At 44.8% G+C, this 18579-nt stretch overlaps 1 protein-coding gene across 4 annotated transcripts in view; it reads right to left on the bottom strand.

Annotated features, from left to right (window-relative positions):
• Positions 1 to 18579, bottom strand: part of MYO5B (myosin VB) — a 149207-nt gene that overhangs the window by 22960 nt on the left and 107668 nt on the right. For 2 of the 4 annotated variants that reach the window (XM_048290812.1, XM_048290814.1), the window contains exons 22-28: positions 16750 to 16989; positions 11850 to 11934; positions 10331 to 10479; positions 9476 to 9595; positions 8263 to 8400; positions 6659 to 6721; positions 657 to 908 (exon numbers count right to left, since the gene is read on the bottom strand). In XM_048290812.1, the coding sequence (XP_048146769.1) occupies positions 657 to 908; positions 6659 to 6721; positions 8263 to 8400; positions 9476 to 9595; positions 10331 to 10479; positions 11850 to 11934; positions 16750 to 16989 (1047 nt within the window). The remainder of the gene's footprint in view (positions 1 to 656; positions 909 to 6658; positions 6722 to 8262; positions 8401 to 9475; positions 9596 to 10330; positions 10480 to 11849; positions 11935 to 16749; positions 16990 to 18579) is intronic. The other 2 variants (XM_048290813.1, XM_048290815.1) reach the window with 1 other exon arrangement.

Genomic DNA, 18579 nt, shown 5'->3' with positions numbered 1-18579 from the left:
AGACTATTGAGTTTCTATGAATCCACACACATGCAGCAGGAAAGATAAGGGATGGAAGAAGGATGCAGTGAGCTTGAGAAGAGGATAAGCACGGTGCTTGGCTTGGTCTGAAATACAAAACATACCAAAACCTTGAGGAATGGTAAGAGAGCAAATCAATAAAGATTATGTTTCTGGAAAATGTGCCTTTCCATTGGAATGTGCTCTAAATATAAATTCCATCACAGCTGTTTGAGAGACAGGCTCCCTTCTTGCCTACATGTCAGAAGAAACACATTACAGCTACACCAGCCCGAGCAGAATCTGGTCTAGAAATTCTTTTCCCCACCCCATTTCCTTGCAGAAAAAGATTATTGTTGCAAACCATCACCAGGAACATGCTGAACCACGCACATTGGTGCAGGGTTGGTGCGGGCTGGCTTACCCTCATCAGGTATGGGGGCAAGCACCCTACAGTGGTACCATGGCACAGGTAGTCCTGGGCTGTCTGAAATGCCATGGACTACATCTCATCCCTGGGCAGGACCTCCTATATCCCTGCACAACCCTCCATCACCTCTCTGTGCCATCCTGCCCACCAGAGCAGAAATGGCATCGCTCAGGCAGCCAGTGAATCTCCACCAACAGACGAGAAGAAGGAAAAGAAAATCCATTACCCTCTCCTTTACCATGTTTTTCCCCATGTCCTTCTGCTGGGCTGCCTTCATAATCTGCGACCTGAGGATGAGCACCTCCTCCTTGCGCACCTCCAGCTCCTCGTTGGCCGATTTCAGCTGGTTCAGAAGCAGATTGTAGCTGTCCCGCATGTCGTTGGAGGAGTTGTTCTGGGTGGCATGGTCTGCAATGGCCTTCCTCAGCTCATTGAGCTCATTTTTCAGCTTCTTGTTCTCCGACTCCAGCTCTTGCCTCTGGAAAACATCGAGCCATTAAGCAGTTTAGATAAACTGCCCTGTGGTGCCTCATCCCGTTCTGAGATGCCTCTAGGGGGACTCAATTATCGATGATACAGATCAATGCAAGCCAGGATCCGGGGTTTGCTGCCAGCCCAGCCATCTGTGGTTCAGGGAAGGCTTTTGCTTTAGTCAGCAGCCCGTTGCTATTTACTAACAACATTACAGGGTGACCCACAGTATTTTTTATTTCTTGACACTATTTCTAAACACAAAATCAGGCTGTTAAAGAAGCTAAGCATGTTGTTTTCTCCTCCACCTCTTTTCCTTCTGAATCAATAAATCACACAACCCCCACAACATTCAGCTCACCTTTCATATTCATTAGATAAGCTGGAAGGTGCTGATTTGCACAAACCATCATCATGGCAGGCATCCCTTAGGTGAGTTACGGGTCTGTGAATTCCCTCTTCTTTTCTCATACACTTTGTAATTCCCCCACCCCAGTGCAGTGTTTATAGCTGGACGATTTCCTGATGTCTCACCCTGATGTCTCCTCAGCCACTGCTGTTTGACAGGCAGAGCCAACACTGTGCAAGTTTGATGCCAACTGATTCTCCTGAGTAACAATGTGTTTGCTGAGACAACTGAAGGGCTTATTCGTTTTTGCACAGCAACATAAGACAGAGGAATAGAACTCTGGCAGCTAAGACAGCCTTTATTTTAGTCTGTCACCACAAAGCTTTGTTTGCAGGTGGCAGCACAACATTTGGCAGCTCTTTCCCACCACCCAAAACCCACCTGGCTCATCCTTGCTGGGTCAAGAGCAGCTTTGCTCCTGCACACGGTGCAATCACAGAATCATGGAAAGCTCATCCTGCTCCACACCTCTGCCATGGCAGGGACACCTTCCACTATCCCAGGCTGTTCCAAGCCCCATCCAACCTGGCCTGGAACACTGCCAGGGATCCAGAGGCAGTTTTTCTGGGAAACCTGTACCAGAGCCTCATCATCCTCACAGCCAAGAACTTCTTCCCAATATCCCATCTAAATCTACCCTCTTCAAGCTTAAATCCATCAGTCCTTGCTGTGGGTCACACACTGGGTGGGAGCCAGACTCCTGGGGTCCTGTTCACAGCCAGAATCCCAACAACCCACCTTCCCTTTGCACTGATCCTCCACCTCTGGCTGCTTCATGGTGGCACCCAGGACTGTTCCCTCCTGTCCCCACCCCCTCCGACCTCTCAGGCAATGCCAAACCCCAACAGGACCCTTGTCCAACATGGCACAAACCAACATCCCTGCACGTGAGCTGACAAAGTTTGCTGTCTGATGTGGGATCAGCTCTTTCCTAGGGACCAACCCCCATCCATGTGGATTCTCCGGTGTCTTCAAGAGCACAAGATTATTCCACTGTCACCCTTATGTCTCATCTCCCCACTGCTTACTGAGCCTTTCCACAGCTTCCTTTCACAACCCCTCTTATCTCTGGGATAGCTCTTCATTATCAGCTTGGGCTGAGTCGAGCTAATGAATCCAAAAATGTCTGGGGGGGATGGGGGCAATTTGTACAATCTACACAGTGTAGCTAGCACAGCTGTGTAAACCCTGTTTCCATAGGAAACGGGTGTTGTAATTATAAATCCTTACAAATTATAAATAGCATGGCTTATCACAGCAGAGGTGTGAACAGAATAGCTGATGTGGCATCTGGACAGCATGCTCCAAGCTGAGCAAACAACATCAGTAATGGGGCATATTCAGGTACTTTATACCATCCGCCATGGAAAAACCTAAAAAACAATAACAAATGCCTTAGATCCATCAATTCCTCCACATTAACCACAGCAGAGGGAATACATGAGACATGGGCTTTTTGGTGTTTAAAGCAGGAGTTGGAAGTGTGTGAGTGGTGGGAATTGGTATCAAACTGGGTTTAACTCTTCCTGCTACATGGAGAAAGCCTCACCTCACTCCTCACTGATCATGAAAGCAACTACTTGCTTGCTTTTATACCAAAATAACTCTCCTGTGGGTTTTGTTATTTGCTGGGTAAGACCTCTGCCTTCCTTTTTCTTTACCTTCCTACTCCTTCTCTTTCTATCCCTCTCTCCCTCTCTTTTTTTTACAATGGGTCAGCCACACTGCTAACTCCAAGGACTGGTCATTTCAAGCTCTGCTCTGGTTAGAAACAAAGCCAGGAAGACCAGGAAACAACACAATAAACAATAACCAAGAGGCCCTACCCTGCACTCCTTCCAAAGTTTACATTTAAATTTATTCCCTACTCCTTTCTTTGTGGATTTCATGGAGCAGTGTTAAAACACCTACTGTCCCCACTTCATATGCCCTTTTTGCACCAGCACTTGCCATGGAAGATCAGAAGCTAAAATAAAATGCTATGGATGTGGAAAGAGATTTCTACTGGCAAAATGCTCTTTCTTCAGCATAGTCCAGTCATGCTGATACATTTGACGAATACTTGACAAAAAAATTTGACAAAAAAAAAACTTTGCAGTCAGAATGTAACAACTGAACTTGAACTCACACTTGTCCCAACATATGCAGTGTTAAAGACCTCTGACAGGAGTACCCAAGCACTAAGGGTGATGGAAATAGCTTCACTCCTTAGCAAAGGGCTTACAGAGCAGGGCTGGGGGAAGTGTGAGCCTGCCTAAGCCAGAGGTTAGCACTGCCATGCCAGGATTTTGCCCCTGCTCTTCTGTCTCTGGTACTCTGCAGGAAAAGAAAATCAAATCCTCCATGCAGCTCATTTTATGATGAGCTGCCAAGTGTAAGGGATGAAACAAACATCCCAGCTATGCAATGAGTGAGAAACTGAATTATGCATCATGCTGCTGCTTGGAATCCTAGAATGTTTGAGTTGGGAAGGACCTTTAAAGGCCATTAGTCCAGCTGCAGACTCAGCTCCCACTAGAACAGGTTGCTCAGAAACACAGTCAGAGCAAAGGCACCTTGGTGCTTTCATTCCCACTGCCACTTTCCAAACTTGAAAAAACAAGGAAAACACATTTTTCACTGGCATGTTTCAAGGACATAGCTCCCTGTTTTGCATTCCTGGATAATGATTAACCAAACATCTGTCTGGGCATATTTTGGGACAGCATCTTCTGAGAAATGTATTTATCCATTACAAAGGACAGGTAACTTCTGCCTGTAAATTTATCAGTGTTAGCTCAAGTTTCACACATTTATTTTCAGCCTTACAAGACTAAACAACCAACCCTTTATCCAGATGAGCCTCTCTAAGGGAGCACTGTGCCTCTCTCACTTCCCTCCATTAGAATCTGCACCGAAAACAGGCTCCCCACCAGATGCTAATTCCAAAGGCAAATCCCTGCCGACATGGGTGTCATGACAGTAATTATTATAGTATTAATTACACCAAGACAGCAAGCTGGAGGACAGCAGACACCTGTGAAGTATCAGACTATGTGCTGGTTGCAGAAACCAAACATGCGCGGCCACCCAGTAGCACCCCACACCTTGTATTGTCCTGCTGGAGGGGCTGTGAGTGCCAAAAATGTCTGAACGGGACACTAAAGTACGGAATCTTACAACAACAGAATAGTTTGAGTTGGAAGGGACCTTAAAGCTCATCTTGTCCAAATTGAAAGAGAGAAGGTTTAGACCAGATATGAGGAAAAAATTCCTGGCTGTGAGGGTGGTGAGGCCTTGGCACAGGGTGCCCAGAGAAGCTGTGGCTGCCCCAACCCAGGAAGTGTCCAAGGCTGGATTGGAGCAACCTGGTCCAGTGGAAGGTGTCCCTGTCCATGGCTGACTAACTGGTACCTCACAGGCCATTCAAGAGCATCTACAGCAAGACTTTCCTGTGTGTGAGCTTTTAGGCATCTCAGCCTATTTCCCCAAGATAAAGTCTTTTTAAGCTGGTAAAAATGAAAAGTAAACATATTCACAAGAAACTCTTAAAGGAGTCAGAGATAGTACAAATATTTGAGATATAAATTAGCAGGAGAAATAGAGAGCAGAGAGGAGGAGCTCTGTCATAGCCATGAAGCAGCTGTGAAGGGGGAAGGAGGGAAAAGAAGCCCTCAAAATCAATAGTAAGTCACTCTTTTGTTACAGACAGAGACTTCAGGCTGTGTCCTATGTTCAGATGTCAGGAAACAGCAGGGAGGTGTATTTGTCTCCCTTTTTCAGTGGCCCCTCTCAGGAAAGCACTCCTATAGGGAATGTGACATCCCTGCAGGTTCATTTTCCACCTGTTTTCGTCTAAAAGTTAAAGAACCCTGCATTTTTAGCAACACATGCCTCCTATTCTTGTGAAATGGTATTAACGTTAAATGGTATTTTAAAGCTTGTTAGATATATAGAACTATGGATGCTAGTATGTTAGTATGTAAAAAGTAGGAAAACCCAAAATTAGTGTTTCCACTCTGAACTTCCAGGGTTAAACCTTGAAGAAAACAGAGTTTGTGAACTCACACAGAAGTCAAAACTCCAGATGCCATTTAAGGAGGTGGTGGTTCTCATCTGCTGGGTTTTCCCCTTCCAAATTGCAACTCCACTTTGCTTTACAAGGCCAAGAGACTTAAACCTTGCACAGGTATGTTCAACCAGCTGGAAGACACTTGGGCAGTGACCTTGCCATGCCTCTTCTCCAAGGGGCTGTGCAGAGGTACTAAGGAAACTCAGGGGGGTTTCCCTCCATCACAAACAGCACATTTAGCCAGAGCTACACCACTATCATGCTAGGAAAATAGAAATTGGATGGATTAAGTGCCATTAAAATCTACTGCTAGAGATAAGGGCTTAGTGAGGGTTGGACATCCTTTCCATCTCTAATTTCTGCTTTTTTTTTTTTTTTTTTTGCATCCTTCTGAGGAGATGATGCAGAAGCAAATATTGGTATTACTACTGACAGATGGTTTAGCATCATGTTATTCTGGATAACATATGTTCCTCTGGACTTCTCAGTTGCACTGCAATATTTTTTAAGGGGATAGAGAGAAAAGGAAGATGGAAAGGTAGGTCTGCACTGAAAAAACAAACAGTAAAAAAAACTTTCCCCTAGTAACCCTATCCTAGGAATTGGTTTTCTGAGGATAGGCAGGACATAAGAATTGGTCCAAAACAGTCAAGGCCAGAGGTGTTTGAATACAGTTAGAGCAGGGGGATAGAACCCACAGAAGCTGCAATAGGAGCCCAGGGGGCTTCAGTTGCTCTGTGGGAACAGAAACTCAGGATTTATAGCTTGGGAACAAGAAGAATTCTAGGGTAGGGCAATAGCTGGGAAGACACAGGATGACTGTGGTCAGCCAGCAGTTCTGCTGGGAGATGGAGGCTATTACTGCAATTCACACCACAGATTTATCTGGGTTTGACCTGAGTGGCACTTTGGGAAGGCACGGAAAGTGGGTAAGAAGCAGAGCTGGAGCCTGGAACAAGAAACAGCTGGAAGAATTTACACCTACTGCAAAGCCACCTGCTGAGACCTGAGTGTCCCAACGAAGTCCCAGCGGGAATACCTGCTGTGGAAAAAGCCTCCTCCACCATGAGTGGGTTTGTTACCTCCAGGGATAACTCAGAGACAGGCAGACAGCAAAGAACAGATGGTGCCCCAGAGAGAAACATCTGTGAGCCCACCCCAGGCCCAGGAGCTGATGGAGAGCTACAGTTTTCCAACTGCCCTCTCTAACAGAGGTTACAGCAGGTTTCACACAGTTTGTTTGGGCTGCTGGAGCCATGCAATAGGTTACAGCACTAAGTAGGAGCCTCTCACTCACCTTCAGGCTGTTGTACGCAAAATCTTCATGTTCCGGAGTCACTTGAGTCTTGGTTTCAATTACCTGTGCAGATTAAAGAAGTAAATTTGTATTTAGGGGCAGGCAGAGGAACCAGCACACAGCACAAGGTAGCTGGGCACGTCTCCATCAGCAGCCAGCCCTGCTGGCCAGCTCAGCTATAATAATGTCATTAATTGCCATCAGACAGCATCCCAGCAACACCAGTGGGGCAGAGGACACTCCAGGAGAAAATGGTTTAATCTCTCATTAATATCCTGACAACTGTGCCTCGCTGCAGCTTTCAAAAAATGACAGTTATTAAGGGAACAGTCTTCAACACAGCAGTTGGAAAAGAGGTTTTTAATCCTCCTGCAGCAGGAATGAGAGGCTGGGGAAGTTTCCTGTTTCATGTGTTTCCTGTAAATTGTTAGGGGTGATCGATAAGAATATCTAGTGAAGCAAGTAAATAACTACTGTTGATGATTTTGTTGAGTCTCTTACTGCATTTGTTCCAAGGCACATTGATCTCACACTGCAGAGTAATAACAAAAATAATTCCCAAACAAAGCAACATAAGTCCCAGGAATTTCAAATATGTTGCCGAGAGGGATGGCATTTGCCCAACAATTTGTAAAAGAGTGTCTTCAGTGCTTCAGGACACCAAGCACACAGCACTGCTGTTTCACAGCACACTGTGGCCTCTGACAAGCCACAGAGCCTCGGCTACAGATGGAAGGGAAAACACATACAAGAGATCTGCTATTAAAACCAACCCCCCATCCCAGCAGTCAGCTCACCACAACCTAGAGAGCTGTATTTTCAGACTTATGGACTCCTGTCCCCTAAGTTACCACTGGGCTGTCAGTAACCTTAATTTTTTTAATATACATGTTTTTAAATTGCTTTCAAGCAAGCAACCCAAACTGTAGGAAGTTTGTTTTCAGTTTGTTTTCACAAGGAAGGAAGAATACAGCAAAAGAATATCCCTGCCTTGCAACAGAAATGAAGAACCCATTCTTCTAACAGCTATCCTGATATTTCTGCTTTACTATACTACTTTTAACCTGTGTTCCTCTATGATCATTACAGAGGAAAAAAACCCAACCAAAAACACACAGATGATAATACAACCAAACTGAGGACACCGGCCTGACTGACCTGTGTGTGAAGGGCTTTTTAGCTCATGCCACACACTGCTGGATGGCGGGAAGCCAGGAGAGCAAAGAAATGCTTGAATAACACAAATCATCCAAAATGGAGGGTTGCTGGACATGTAGGGTGCCACATGTGAGACACAGGGTCAGTGCTGGTGAAATAATGTGTGCCAAAACTGATTCTACACTTCATTGATTTGAAGATGCTAAGACACTGCCCTAAATACCTTATAACCAGTTTGTTTAAACAAATAAATAAAGCAGTTCTGTTCAGTTGTCCTTAGCTGACCAAAAAAAAAAGTTTATCTCCACTTTCCAGATGCATTTGTAGCCTCTTATGTTGAACCTGCCACTCTCAAAGCTAAATTCCTACATCATGTGGCCTCAGGCAATCAAGGAAAGCCAGTTACAAATATGAAATATTAGTGTCCATGAAAAGATGCCTCTTGCCTGTGATTTCTGTCTCTCTTGCTCCTTTTTCTCCAGCTGGGTTTGCAGTTTCTTCCTCTCCAGCTCAAGCTCCCTCACTCGCTTCTGTAGCTTTAGGAAGAGCGTCATGTCCATGGCTGCTTTCTCCATCCCAGCCTCCTGGAGAAGACCAGGAGAGAGAAAAAAAAGACCTCAGTGTCAGGTTTTATAACCATGTACAGTGCCAGATGCACCCTGACTGTACATCAGCCACAGCCAGGAACAGGACATCCTAAGAAACACATTTACTTCCAAATCCACATTTTAAACACCTGTTTTTACTGCCAGTAAAACAGCTGACTTGTTTTAATAAATCCCTAAATGCTTAACAGCCCAATAGGTAACTGGGCTGATGGGGGCTAAGAACATCAGAAATGCCCTACTGGGTCCCTTTTAGTCAAGTATTTATTTGTTGGGGGGTTTTAGCTGCCTTCACCTGGAATACTTTATACCAGAGCATGGTCAATACTGATTCTTTTGACTTGAGAAAACGTTTTCAGAGCAGTTCAGAAATACTAAAGCAGCATAACACAGCAGCCAGCAAAGGGAAGTGGGGGCTTCTGCAGGAATGGTATTGGTACACAAAATAAGGTCCTGCCAGGGGGTGGCAGACCCTAGGGACATTCATCACCCACAAGCACTCTCATGTGAAAAAAGTGGAGCTTAAAAAGCAGCCTGTTCTATCAGATGTGAGTAAAAAACACATTTCCCTTTTCCACAGGATTCTTGATAGCCGAGGATATGCTGCTCTTTTCTGCATTAGGAGACTGTTGATTTGATTACAGGGGCTGTGCTGGCCAGCAAAGCATCCGTGAAGATGCATGGGAATGAAAATGCTTGGGGCAAGAGGGCAATGAATTCTGGTGTCCTTGCGGAGAAGGATCATGATACAGTCATGATCCATCAGTGCTGGGTGTAACTGCTGTGATGAATTTTCATCAGTCTTTAAGCTGGTATGGCCCAAAGACAGCACTTTGTTATTTTTAGAGCTCTGATGCTGCAAACAAGCAGAGTTTGCAGAGCACCATAACCCTGCAGTCCCTCTCACACAATTAACCACGCACTTCTACAGCATGGAATCAATTTTATCCATCGCACCTTATTGCCTGACCTGCCCTGCCCCGCTGTGCTCCAAACCCCACACCCATCACCCCCAGAGCTGGGCTCCCCTGCTCTCCCTCCTGACTGACTGTACCTCCACCTGCTGTATCACATCCTCGGTGTCCCCGATCTCAGAGGTGCAGATGGATGGGTTGTTGGAATCAGACTCCAAGCTGCTCTGGTTGGATGGGTTTCTCCTGTGCCCCGGTGCTTGCTGCCAAGAAATGATGCAGACACATAAAGTACCTGGTGTTAAAGGATTCCTCTTGAAGCGTTGCTTATTTAGAGCAAATATGTGACTGTATACTAAAGTTACCTTATAGAGAACTACATTTTCTAGGTTTTTATGCCCTAACCCTAAAATTCACATTAACACAAACTGCAAAAGTTATATAGAAGCTCAGTTTAAAAATTCTGCATGAATTAAAGGCTCTTCATGACACCAGATGCCTGGTAAGTGTAAACATGCAAATCTGAGCTCAAGGTTGTGCTGCTGACAGCACCTGCCAGGTTTAAACACTCAACCTTCCACCAAATCCAGCAGCACTCTGATTTTCAACACTTTTTCTAACACTTTAGCAATGCTGAACCTAAAGACTCTGAGTTTGGAAATTCTGAAGTCATATTGCCGGAGGTTTTTTTGGTTTGTTTTTTTAACCCAACACCTACACATGAGCATCACTGACACAAAAGCAAAACAAGAACAAGCGTGATCCAGTTTTTGCTGAGAATCACAGACATCTCTAAGCCTTTCACAGAGAAGCATGGAAGACCAAACCCCTTTCTCAAGGCACACAAATGGTTTGGCTCCAGTGCAGAAAGGTATTCTTAGAAATACCAAGCACAAACTGCCCAGTAATGGCAGTTCTATTAAGTGTTTTGGGTTTGAGTGAGCCATGTTATCCAAGCACCAACATCAGGGAAACAGGGGTAATTCCACTTTCATTACCTTTATAATTGTCATTTCATCCCTCAAGTTGTCATATCTCTGTTCCAAACTTGAATACTCTTTTACCAGGTTCTGATAACGAGATCTCTCCTCTTCCAGCTCTTTCTTCATCTGGATATTTTCCTCAACCGTGTTTCGTGCAAATTCATCTTTAAAATAGGAAGAAAAAAAGAAATTATGAACTTTAGCTCAGAAACAAGTTTCTTGTAAACATGTGCAACAACAATAGAATGAACAAAATACTCTCTTCCAAGAGCCTTTAAAATGCATGTAAGCATTCACTAATATTTAGAGAATATTACAATCTCTATTTGTCTCCTCAACATTGGAAACAGCTTGAGCTCTTCTGCTTGCAGAGCAGTCCTTTGCCTTGAGTTAAAGAGAAGGCACCAGCACCTACAAACCATCACTCAACTGTAGCAGCTCCAGCTCCCATGGGCCAGCCATAAACCCACTTAAGAGAAGACCAGCACAGTACAGAAATACATTAATGTTGAAAAAGTGGTACTTGCAGCATTTAAAACTTTCTGCCTGCCACCAGCAGCTTTGGTACAGGAGCAAATCAACAACAGCAGCTCTTGTTCATGTCATCATCAGCCATTTACCGTGGCAAGACTGTGGGAGTTCAGAGAATTTTATATCCAAATAAATTCAGTTACTTGTTAAAAACTCCTTCCTGGAAGCAAACCTGGTCCCTCCTGTTCCTGAGGAACCAGGCAAATATAGCCCATGTGTTGTTTTAAACGAGTGAACAACAAACCAACCCCCTCTACTTGCTTTCTCCCATCTTAGATGCTCCAAAAGCATCCTGTAAGGGATGAATAAATATTTGCAGCAAGTTTCTTCTTAACACGTTATCTTCACTCCTTTATTTTGGTGAGACCAAAAGGCACTTCACAAGTACCATGGAGCAGTGACAGTTACATCCACAGCATGATGATCTCTGTAAATCCTGCTACAAAATCAAAGCTGAAAAGGATGACAAAAAATAGAAAAGCTCAATACATGCATGAGAGTCCCTTTTGTGAAATGGGATTTTCCCAGGTTGCTTCCCCTATGTATGACTTGTCAGCTAAGTCTCTGCATTTAAAAAGCACTCACAGACTCGTGTCACACTAGAGAAATCCTTTGTCACAGCTCAATAATGTGAATTGTGATGCCCCTTGGATCCTTTATTCATCATTCTTGGGACACTGCTATTCCCTACTCCAACAGCTTCACTGCCTCCCACACCACCTGCAAGAATTGCTCTAATATAACTGGACTAAAAGGCCTTTCTAGGTACTTTATTCTGTATTTCACCAATTAAACTGGCCTCTGGCATATCACCCACCAGTAGGATAGCATGTACAGGGCGACTTGCACAACAAAATAGTGACAACAAAATAGTGACAAAAGCCAGTAGGAAAGGGTCACAGGAAGACTAGCACTTTTCAAGGCATGGAAAATGAGCTTCAGGGGAGAAGATTAAGCCCTTGTCTAATGGAGGCATTACGATGCTACAGGCCGTTTTTCCTACCTTCAGACTGACAGAGAATCCTCCTGTTCAGCTCCTCTTTTTCCTGCTTCAGGAGAGCATTTTCTTCTTCCAGGTCGGAGATACGCTATGGAACAAGGGAGAGAGTTACTGCTGGCTGCAGGGCAGAGCTCCTGTGGGGATTAATTTCACCTGGCAGGAGACAAGGGGCTTTGTTCAGCCTCTCTTTGCTCTTTGAAATACCTGTTCCCCTGGGCTTTGCCACTTGTCCTTTGTACGCCAGTAGCTGAAACACTGCTACAACAGAGACTAACTTTCCCTTTCCTGAGTGCATTTCTCCCTTAAATCAACGTTTTCAGCAGAATCTTGTAAAATACTGAACCGCTGGACTTGGTGACCATGACCTGCAGGAGTGAAGCTCTTGCAAGTGATCAGGTCATCAAATCAGAGGTTTGTTTTTACATCTCCATGGCCTTCATCACTGTCGTCAAGTCACAGCCCCGAGTCACAGCTGCTGGGGAAATAAATCTGCTGATTGTTCCCAGAGATGTAGCACTTCAGGAGCCAAGATGGACACAGTGAATGTGAGCTGAGTGAATAGGTCAGGCTTTTTTAACTTATTGTACCAAATCCATTTAGTACAATGAGTCACTTCAGTGCTTCCCACAACTACAGAACCTCTGGTGCAGTGAGGAATGACACGTACCAGGGCCCCTGGCAATACAACAGCAGTATATTTAGCAATTATCAACAACAACAATTGCCTCGTAAAAAATAACAAGAACAGGAACTAAGTCCTGCGAAATGCTATTTTCACTTGTCACAACTGCAAGGCTGGACTGATGCTGACAGCAACCAAACCCAGAACACTATTCAACCTCAGGAATTCTGGTGCATTCAACAGCGCTATCTCAAAACACACAACCATCATATTATCAAGTGAAATACGCTGCCACAGCTAAGCAGGATGGTTCTGCTGCTGTCAGGTGGGAGAATGCACATCATCCCAGCACATGTCATTCCCTACGCCTGCTCCTTCACTTCCTGCAGCCACTGCTCAGGAAACAGCTACACACAGCAGAAGGATCTCAAGGCGCCAACAATAAACAACACTGTAAACACCATAATAAGAGTTTTCAAAGCCCAAGAGTAATAATTTTGCTGTCACCACTAGATTAAATTTATAGGCAGCCCAGCTGGCATGCATTCCTAGCACAGATTTCAGTCTTCCACACAAGCATGTTCAAATTAAGGCATTTTATCAAACACTGCCTCTGCCAGATACATACTAATGCTGAGGACAAAGCACAGTGAATATTTTCTTGTAAGTCACGACTGAATCAGTCCTATTCCATGCACAAACTGAAAAACCTCCCCACCCATTACTCTCCCTGTTCATTTACCCCAGCTGTCTGCACTACATCTGTCTGCACCTCTCCTAGAAGGCTGGAGTCTGGATGTGCAATTAGGAAGTGAAAAACCCCCAAGTTTAAGCATACAGAGCTACTGGTGTTTTAAATGCTGTGAACTGAGCCAAGATTTTAATATTCTGTGCCAAAACCAACTGCACTCCTTCACCATAAATCACATCTGCCATTTGATCAGCACTAGTGTCTTCAAGGCAGGAAGAATTCTTAAAAAATTGGAAAACAGATGCAGGAGTGATGGAATAGAAGGAAAACCTGTGCTGCAATGGGACAGCAAGGAACTGGACTTGTTTATCCCATCAGGAAAAGATTAAAGGCAATGGGATTAGTTCATTGGGTGCTGATAAGGAATTCTCTGCCCGAAGCTATGATGGTTGGAAAACAAAACTGACAAAAATCTTGAGTATTCTCAGCTGTGCTGAGAGTGTATTTGGAAGAGAAAGACTTAGTAGAATCCACAACAATTATTCCCAGATTTTAAAATTTCTAATCCAGACTGGATACGGGTATTTCTAAAATGTCCTCTTGAGCCAGGGAGCTTGTTTCCTGCATTCCTGTTTCTACGTGGAACAGGAAGAAGCTCAGAGTTCCAAACCTATGTGTAACCAAGCCCAGTGGGAATGAGAATGGTCCACTACACACAGGGAGAGGCAAGGGAAGCAGGTCACACAACAGCCAAACAGCACAAACCCATCCCTGGTACCTACACAGGCACCTTTTGTACCTCTTGCCCACCTTCCCACAGGAAAGAGATTTTTGGAGGTGCTTCAAATGCAACAGCACCTGCTTTGAAAGATTTCTGTGGAAGATGCTGAGCAGGGAATGCTTGTGATGGCTGCAACCCTTATTATGTGTTACCCTGGAACAACCTGCTCATGAGATCAGCCTCCCATCCTCCCCCAGTCTTGTAAGGAAAGGACAATGGCATTTAGCATTTTCCTAATAAAATTCCTGGCCAGGCTGTGAATTATCCTAGCTTACCAAGTGAGAAGATTACATGCTACCAAAAGCACCAGAAGGAGCTGTTGGTACTTACCCAGATGTTTCAAACTTTATCACAAAACTAAATAGTAAGAGCTATTCTAAAATTAAGGACTTGGAGAGAATAGCTATGACAAAGAGATTAAAGGACTTTTTTTCCAGTAACTAAATCTTAACTGACATGGATTTGCAGGAGCTGCGGAAAAATTAAAGGCTCATCCCAGTCTCACTGAGAAGTGAGATGTCTTTGAGAATCTGTCCCAGTACAACCACACCCATGGTGTCATCTTGATATTGAAGGTGAAAACTGCTTCTCACCTGACTTTAGTTTCATGACGCTCCCCAGCTTCTAGCAGATATTAGAACAACTCAAAAATCTCTTCCCAGAATTTTTCTTGGAAAATGTTCTGGATAAATTAATGTTTTTAGGAAGGAAACAGGTCCTCTTCGTCTTCCCACTGACAAGGAACCAAAGGGAGCAATGGAAACCTAATGCCAGAAATGGGAGCCTGCACTGCTCATTAGAAATGTTTTATAATTAAACTGTTTACTTTCATGGTAAAATGCACAGTATTTGCTCTGCTGTAGGCACTTTTACAACAACGAATAGCTTCTGCTTTGTTTTCATGCTTTTTAAAAGCATTTCTTCAGTGCTCAAAGGGGATTTGCAATCAAGAACAAAGAGACACAGTTTATCCCCAGCTGCATCACCTTCAAAATCAAGCATCCTTTCGGTCCCTAAAAGCCTGTGCTGCAACCAGCTGATGAACATCTTATAATTCAGGATCTTATAATTTTAAAAGGAAATCACTGGTTTCACATGTCCCTGTGTGCGTGTGTGCACCACAGGTGCAAGGAGTGGAGTAAGCGATCACCTGGCAGCTCTTGATCCAGCCAAGAGACAATAAGTGTACAGGCTGCTCACCTCTTTGAGAAGTGCACCCAAAAATGCATTTCAGTTGTGGCAGCGGTTCAGGGTAAATCACCCTGACCGCAGTCCCCCACCGCAGCTTCTCACCCAAACCCACCACCTGAGGGTTCAGCCTCGAGGGGAGGCTGGCCACAGCAGTGGTGCTGTGTGAAGTGCACTAGAAGAGACTCATCTGGACATTCTTCCACTACAATAGAAACAGCTAATTCCAGGCTTTTTTCTTTTTTTTAATTTCCAAAAGTGACTCATCCTCAGGTTGTCACACACCAAGTACTGCTCTAGAATAACATCTGCAAAACAGCTTTTTCTTTGCAATTTATTGAGTAGAAAAGCCCTAAATTCTTTCCAATTGCACGGTCAAAGATTCAATTCAATTTCTGGCGCAGAAGAGATATCATGGATTTAACTTGAGCAGCAGAGGCAACTTGCATTTGCAGAGGGAAACTGAATTCATATCTCAGTGCCTCAGGTTAAGAGAACGGGTGTGCCTCAGAATTAATCTGATCAGCAAAGAAATTCAGGGCAAAAGGTCCATCTTTGCTATTGGCAAAACAAACTTTACAGTCTGAAGTCTCTTTCTCCCACTAGAATGCCTTCTTGTACAATGGTGGCAGTGTTGGACCACTTCCACCCCAAGAGATAAAGCTCAGGAGCTGGACTTGATTGTCCTTGCGGTTCCCTTCCAACCCAGGATATTCTATGGATTCACATGAAGGACGAAGAAAAAAATAAATATATTTAGTGTATATCCCAGGTCCAAACCCTATAAAAGCTCGTAACAACCAGCAGCTGGTACTGGAGCAGTGCCTCTCCTCAGGAAGGGAAGCTGGTCCACACACAGGTCATACTCTCTGTGTACCTACAACACCAGACACGGCAGAAACCGAGCCTTGTGTCCCATCCCGGGCTGGGATAAGGAATATTTACATCTTCCTAATATATGCAGCATCTGTGACAACCCTCTCCAGTAATTTGCATTACATGCCACGAGGAATCACTGTATATACATGAAGCTCTGCTATATACATGAATCTTAGGATCTTAGCAGCCTCAAGTTGTGCCAGGGCAGGTTTAGATTGGGTATTAGGGAAACTTTTTTCACTGAAAAGCTTGTAAAGCATTGGGACAGACTGCTAGACTGCTCAGGGCAGTGGTGGAGTCATCAGCCCTGTAAGTATTCAAAAACCACATGGATGTGGCACTTGAGGACACAGTTTAGTGCTGAACACAGTGGTGCTGGGCTGGTGGTTGGACTTGGTGATTTTACAGGTCTTTTTCAACCTTTGCAACTCTGTGATTCCATGATATTCATGGTTACTAAGCATCCTGATTTCCAGATGTGTTTGGGTTTGGGGTGTTCCCTTGAGGTTGGCAGCACAAAAGGCATTAGGACGGGGTGTCCTGACACAAAGCAGCTCTGCTCCTGCAGGGATGTCCACCTGTCCTTGCTGCCCCATGGGCTGGCTGAAGACAAATCCTAGGGGCCTTCAGCAACAGAAATAATAATCAAAGAACAGACACTCCCCTTCAGAGCTGTAAAGAGTGAGCTTTCACCACTATGGCCACCTGCAGGAGACAACCTGAGGCAGACTGATGGACGTACCTTCCTCAGCAGGTCCTTCTCCTTGCCGTGGCTGTCCTCTATGACCTCTCTCTCCCCATGAGCCTTCTCCAGCTCCATCCGGAGCTGCTCCATCTTTCCCTGCAGGCTGAGGAGCTGGTTGTCATCGCCCCGCTGGCTCTGCTGGTACTGCTGCAGCTCCTTCTTCAGCTTCTCCACCTCAGAGGAGTGGGCCGATGTCAGCATGGACAGCTGCTCATTCAGAAGCTTGTACTCCTTGTTCTGCAGTCAGCATCCCAAAAAGAAGAAAACAAGAGCACAAGTGATGTCAATGCATGCAGTGATGCACTACAAAAGCAACCACTCAAATCCTCGAGCCTGGTGGGTGACAAGCCCACAATAACAAATGTTACCATGCCTATGCTAATGAAGCTCATAAAGCTAAAAGCTATTTCTAAACTGTGACAAAAGCTCAATAATATTTTGGCAATGATTACAGAAGCATTTGTTAAATTGGTATTACACTGACATGACTCAGAGCAAAGGCAAACAACTCTTGGTAGCACTGGCAACCAAACCAAAATACTACACTTCTACTACAGCTTCCAAACAGTATTGCTTATTAATGCAATTGGTTTGCAATTCTGGGGGGGTTGTAGTATTCCTTTTGCAGTTTACTCCTCTATTCCTGACTCCCATGGCTGCAGAAACCTGGGGTGAAAATGCAGAACTGCCGCCTCAAGCACAAGGAACTCCCAAAACTCCAGTTTTAAGTCAAGTGCCACCTCCGTCATCTTGTTATTTGCTCAGGTTTTCACTTTTGAAGCACTTAGCAGTGATTTGCTCCTGAGTTTTGAGAACTGGAAATTCAGCAGGCTTAGCTGATTTTTGGGCTTCAAATCGAAGTCAATGGGCTCCACATTGTACTAATAAAACATCATCATTATTAGACATCCAGAGGCCAAGGACCAAGAGCTGATTCATTAAGAGCCTACTACATAAGCCCTGCTGACTTTGGGTAGATCATCTTGATACCAAAAGAACCATTTTGAAATTTAAAATGCAGTCTGGGTTTTAAAGTTTTCTCTGATCATCCTTTTGGCCCCTCTTTATGAGACCTCTCAAAGCACCCCTTCTCACTGCCTCTCAGTGCTCTGAAGCAAGACTAAGACACATCTCAAACGGAAAAACAAGTCAATGAGGCACATTAATATTTCTTCCTTTACTCCCTTGTAATCAATTATTAATGAACATCAAAATTCAGCATTCATATCATATTAGGAAATTATAATTTCTGCATGACCAAAGGCATTTCATAGAACCCTAAAATTATTTGAGCTGGAAGGGATAGGAAAGCTCATCATCATTCCACCCCCCCAGCCATGGGCAGGGACACCTTCCACTGTCCCAGGCTGCTCCAAGCCCCGTCCAACCTGGCCTTGGGCACTGCCAGGGATCCAGGGGCAGCCACAGCTGCTCTGGGCACCCTGTGCCAGGGCCTGCCCACCCTCCCAGACAGCAATTCCTTCCCAATATCCCATCCAGCCCTGCCCTCTGGCACTGGGAAGCCATTCCCTGTGTCCTGTCCCTCCATGCCTTGTCCCCAGTCCCTCTGCAGCTCTCCTGGAGCCCCTTTAGGCCCTGCCAGGGGCTCTGAGCTCTCCCTGGAGCCTTCTCTTGTGCAGCTGAACACCCCCAGCTGTCCCAGGCTGGCTGCAGAGCAGAGGGGCTCTGCACAGAGATGTGTTTGCAGAACCTTGTGTCCCGAGATTTCTGTACAAGGTTTTACACACCACCGAACTGAGATTTTCATGCAAATACAAGAAAAATGCACAGAAATGTTTTTGAGGTTTTTATTAGCAACCAGAGACA

This window comes from Corvus hawaiiensis, chromosome Z (assembly GCF_020740725.1).
Source record: "Corvus hawaiiensis isolate bCorHaw1 chromosome Z, bCorHaw1.pri.cur, whole genome shotgun sequence".
Lineage (NCBI taxonomy): Eukaryota > Metazoa > Chordata > Aves > Passeriformes > Corvidae > Corvus > Corvus hawaiiensis.
The sequence above is the reverse complement of the archived record's forward strand: the minus strand, read 5'-3'. Positions and strand labels throughout refer to the sequence as shown.